This window comes from Borostomias antarcticus (assembly GCF_949987555.1).
Source record: "Borostomias antarcticus genome assembly, chromosome: 25".
Taxonomy (NCBI): Eukaryota; Metazoa; Chordata; class Actinopteri; order Stomiiformes; family Stomiidae; genus Borostomias; species Borostomias antarcticus.
In genome coordinates, this window is record NC_140258.1 from 13,806,725 (window position 1) to 13,811,724 (window position 5,000).

Genomic DNA, 5,000 nt, shown 5'->3' on the forward strand with positions numbered 1-5,000 from the left:
AGAGAACGGGCCCGTGTTTCGACCAGTTTTGAGCCGAACCGTTGTACGCCAGCCCACGCCCATGATGTCGTCACGGTTCGCACTGAAAAACCTACTATTTTGTGGTGCCGGTTCGGAACCAGCTTTCGGGTTCCCAAACTCATTTCTTTTGGTCGAAATGCTCAGAACCATTAAAAATTAGGTTCGCGAACCGGCACCGAACCGGTTCCCTCTTGGTGGAAAAGGCCCATCAGAGAGCCCTGCTCCCGGCCTCCTGCACCCGTCTCCCTCCCCCCCGGGCCCCGGTATTGAAGGGACAGTTAAAGAACCATCAGAGGTGATATTAGAGCCCTTCGCTGGAATCTAAAAGTGAAAGCAGGGCTGTTTGTCTGGGAGCAGAGAGCAGCAGATAACATCAGAACAGACAAGACGTGTGCAGGTGGAGGGGGAGAGGGGGGGAGGGGGGTTAAATGAGGAGAGGTGAGGAGAAAAAAATGAGCAGGAGAGAGAAGGAGGGGGAGGCAGGGAGAGCGGGAGGTATAAAGATATAGAGAGAGAGGGAAGGGGAGAGGAGGAGATCCCTTTATCATCACCCGGAGGGAACGGAGGGACAGCGGAGGGGGGGGGGGGGTCTGTGGGAGGGAGATAAGGCAGACAAAAGGCCTCCAACCTGAGGAGGGAGAGAGGTGACTTAAAACAGCGTTAAAACCAGCTGCCTCCTCTCTCCCTCTCTTCTCTCTCTCCTCTATCTACGCTCTCTCCTCTCTCTCCTCTATCTCTTCTCTCTCTTCTCTCCTTCCTCTCTAGCTAGCTGTATTGTGTTTGTCGGCTCCTCAGCGGGAGGAGGTCCTCACACAGTGCTAGGGTACCTCAGGCCTGGGACCAGTGGTAGGGTACCTCAGGCCTGGGACCCGGAGCACTCAGGGCTCAGTGGTAGGGTACCTCAGGCCTGGGACCTGGAGCACTCAGGGCTCAGTGGTAGGGTACCTCAGGCCTGGGACCTGGAGCACTCAGGGCTCAGTGGTAGGGTTCCTCAGGCCTGGGACCTGGAGCACTCAGGGCTCAGTGGTAGGGTACCTCAGGCCTGGGACCTGGAGCACTCAGGGCTCAGTGGTAGGGTACCTCAGGCCTGGGACCTGGAGCACTCAGGGCTCAGCGCGGTCAGGGAGCAGCAGGTGGAGTGAGGGGAGAGGGGGGTTTAGTTCTGAAGATAAAAGGTGAATTCTCTATCCATCTCCTCTCTCTCTACTGGCTCATCTGTTTCAGCCGAAGTGGAAAAGCAGGAGGCCAGATAGAATGACATGGTGAAGGTGACGTGAGGGTAGAGGTGCTGGACTTACATGTAGGTGTAACTGTACAGTACATGTGAGTATTGGATTTAGATGTAAGTATTGGACTAAATTGTAGGTGTAGCTAACTGTGAGTATTGGACTCACTTATAGGTGTTAGATGTGAGTATTGGACTTACTTGTAGGTGTAAGATGTGAGTATTGGACTTACTTGTAGGTGTGTGCGTTGTGCTGCATGGCCTCAGGGAATCCCAGCATGCCACACACCACCCTGCTGCTGTTCAGACTCCAGCCCAGGTCACACACCTGCCGCCACCTCCCAGCATGCTTCACTTCCACCACACCCTCCGTGACCAGAGCACGCTTCTTGGTCGCCATGAGGATGGGCCGCAGGCGCACTTCCTGGATACGCACCTTACTGGAGCCCTGAGGAAGGAGGGAGAGCAGGCAAGTCAGAGTCAAAGAGTTATAGAGCCATAGAGTCAAACTTAAATTATCTAATCAGAGTCAAAGAGTCAAAGTCAATGTACAGAGTCAGAGTATCAAAGAGTCAAAGACTCACAGTACAAAGTCCCTAGTCAAAGTCAAAGATTCAAAGTCATGGTCAACATAAAGTCATGTCATATCATATCATATTACATTAAGTCAAATCAAGTGAAGTCAAGTCTACTCTGTTTCTATGACTTATCACCAAAAAGCTTACAGGATCGTAGTCACTGTGTATCAGCCACACCCGAGCCTATAGTCTCCATATTTCCTCCTACAGGGATTATTAAAGTTCATACTGTATCTATCTATCCATCCATCCATCCATCCATCCATCCATCCATCCATCCATCTATCCATCCATCCATCCATCCATCCATCCATCCATCCATCCATCCATCCATCCATCCATCCACTTACCGGGTGCTGGAGCTGTCTGCGGGACATCTCCTGGGAGTGTCCGTTCCCCTGGTAGCTCTGCCCTGGGTTCCTCCGGCCAGCCATGATGCTCTGCCACTGGGGGGAGGGGCTGACGTTGGGCCGCAGGGCGATGGAGTGGCCCCTCCGGGAGCCGGCCTGGTCCAGGCGCCGCTCAGGGCTGCACACCACGCCCAGGTCCTCCGCATGCTTACAGTCGTTCACCCCCCAGCCGTTGTGCTTGCAGTCCTTCAGGGACTTCTCTGAGCCGTCGCATCGGACGTTGTCCATCCAGATCGGGCCTGGGGGAGAAAAAGGTGTTAGACAGCATTCGATTGATCAGCCAATTCATCATATTCACTCGACTAGACACAGTATCTCTTAAACATTTCCTCTCAACACCTATAGCGCTTGACTCTAACTGGCCCAGCTGATTTAGCGCAGACCGTTGGCAACAGTAGCCTACGTTTAGTAAAGAGGTACACTGTAGTATTTCACAAGGTCCCTGCTAGGGTACGCTGCTGTAGCTCCCTAGCCAACCGCTCCTGACGTTCCCGCGCCCTTCTCTTTAATTTGGATTTAAAGGGGGCAATAAAGCACATCCATAAAGCATGGCAAGTGTAGCAGCGCCCTGGCAAGGCAACGCTGTCATTACTGTAGAACAAATGTTCCTCTCTCTGCCCCTGCATACAGACCTTAATAGGGACTGCAGCGGAATCCCATAAGTTATCTTTGTATCTTTATGATGGTTGAGTCACTGCCGCTCAGTTATTTTTTGCTTTCTTAATTGTTGGTCTCTGTTGCGCTGAGTGCTACCAGTGGTGTCGGTAGGCCTGTGTGTTATGATTATTAGGGGTGTGGTTAGGCTATCCCCAAATGTCAGCCATAGGCCCTACTCCATCTATCACATTGCTGACTGAGTGTGGTCAGTCAGTTGACATATTCACATGTTGCTATAGGACTATTGACTGGCAAGAGTAGCCTACTGAATACTGTGTAGGCCATTAATATGTAAAATGGTTAAATGCTCGGGCTACTCATATTACAGTGCCATTATTTGTCTCCAGATTGAGTTGTGGCACTCTCACCGTCTCCCTCGCCATATTTGGCGCTGTGCGCCCACGTGATGCCGCTCTGGAAGCCCAGCTCGCGACACACCACGTTGGCCAGTTTGATGTCCACCTCGTCGTCACACACGGTCCCCCACGTGCTGTTGTGGAGCACTTCCACGCGACCCTCGTTCGGTCCCCGGGAGACCTGTCCCGCCAGGCGCACTTTGGCGGCTGGCGCGCGCGTCGTCCTTCGCGGGGAGAATGTCGTCTGGCTCGGCTCCGCGTGCGCGTGGCGGGAGAGGAGGAAGAGGAGGAGGAGGAGAGAGCTGAAGCAGAGGAGGAAGAAGCGCGCCATCGTGTCTGTGTAAAAAGAGGCGTCTGTAGAAAGAAGACAGACGTGTAAATGTACAGAGGAAAAAAGTTACAGTTACAGTAGCTCTGAAGATCACTGGAATCAATGGGCCACTATGATCAGGTGCTCTTCATCCAGATAAGGTCTTACATGATTAGGCTACTTTCCCTGAACAGCCTTCCTGGGCAGACTGCCATCTATCCGTTAATGATTCCAGGGAGCAGATAGAGAGAAGGGAGCAGGGCCTCACCCAAACCAGATAGAGAGAGGGGAGCAGGGCCTCACCCAAACCAGATAGAGAGAGGGGAGCAGGGCCTCACCCAAACCAGATAGAGAGAGGGGAGCAGGGCCTCACCCAAACAGCAAGCGGACCAATGGTGACATCAGCTGGACAGAATCAGAGCTGTGTTGGAGACAGGGACAGGTAGGCTACGTGCCTTCTAGAAGGACGAGTTTCACTGTAGACTAATCTTCTATACAGTGAGTGGTTTGGACAGTTACTTAGATGGATTCTTAACTGAGATGCTGTTCATGTCAGCAGGGGGTTGATTAAATCAATTATTCTGTTCATGTAGGCCACTGTCTACCAATACCACTCTTTGATCATTATTATATCCAATTGGATATCAAAATATTTGATCACAGAGGTAAGAGTTTCAAGATGGTGCCAGAGGATTGTGACAGAGATGCCGTTTGTGACTCATCCATCATTCCGACAACATTCTGTCTACTGCATCTTGTCTGAGATCGTTCCCTCCTCAGACATCAGACCACAAAGCTGAACCACATCACTACAATTGCAATATCAATCACAATATGTCAAACTGTAGACATATAATTAGCTATATAAACATTTCTGCTCCTTTAAACCAAACCTCAGAAACACTCAGGTGTCAACCTGAGGCAACTGAAACATAATACTATCACTCCCAAAAACATAGCCTACATGCAAACAGAGAAACATCTTAACTGGATGTTACAAGTCACACAGTGAAAAACAGTAAGCATACTGTATACAGTACAGCAGGCTGTTGAAGCTCTATACTGTCCTTTCACTCTGAAAACTAAAGGATATATGTTTTAAATTGCACTGATATCACAGCATACAGAGTGTTCAGGTTCAGTACACCACAACTTAAACAACACAAAAAGGTTATTTGAAACTGAATCCAATTATAGATTTCAAAGGTTTGGTAAGAAAGGCCATTGCCCTCCATCTCTATAGTTCATTGAAACACCTGTAGCATTCCTTAACCATCCAAAACTAATCCAGAATTAGACAGATTTTTTGAATTGGGTGTATAAAACCCAGTGGGTGCATTTAGCTGGATGAGTGACAGAGAGTTTGATAAACTGACTCAAACAAGAGCTGAGAACCACAGAACAGCCCATGTCCAGAAAAGTCCACAGAAACACACTTTCTCA

General features: G+C 50.1%; 1 protein-coding gene across 1 annotated transcript in view; it reads right to left on the minus strand.

Annotated features, from left to right (window-relative positions):
• Positions 1–3,578, minus strand: part of loxl4 (lysyl oxidase-like 4) — a gene marked incomplete at both ends in the record, with an annotated part of 17,990 nt that extends 14,412 nt beyond the window's left edge. The window contains 4 exons of the mRNA XM_084458917.1: positions 877–883; positions 1,480–1,694; positions 2,175–2,473; positions 3,260–3,578. Coding sequence (XP_084315043.1) covers positions 877–883; positions 1,480–1,694; positions 2,175–2,473; positions 3,260–3,578 — 840 coding nt within the window. The remainder of the gene's footprint in view (positions 1–876; positions 884–1,479; positions 1,695–2,174; positions 2,474–3,259) is intronic.
• Positions 3,579–5,000: the final 1,422 nt, after the last annotated feature.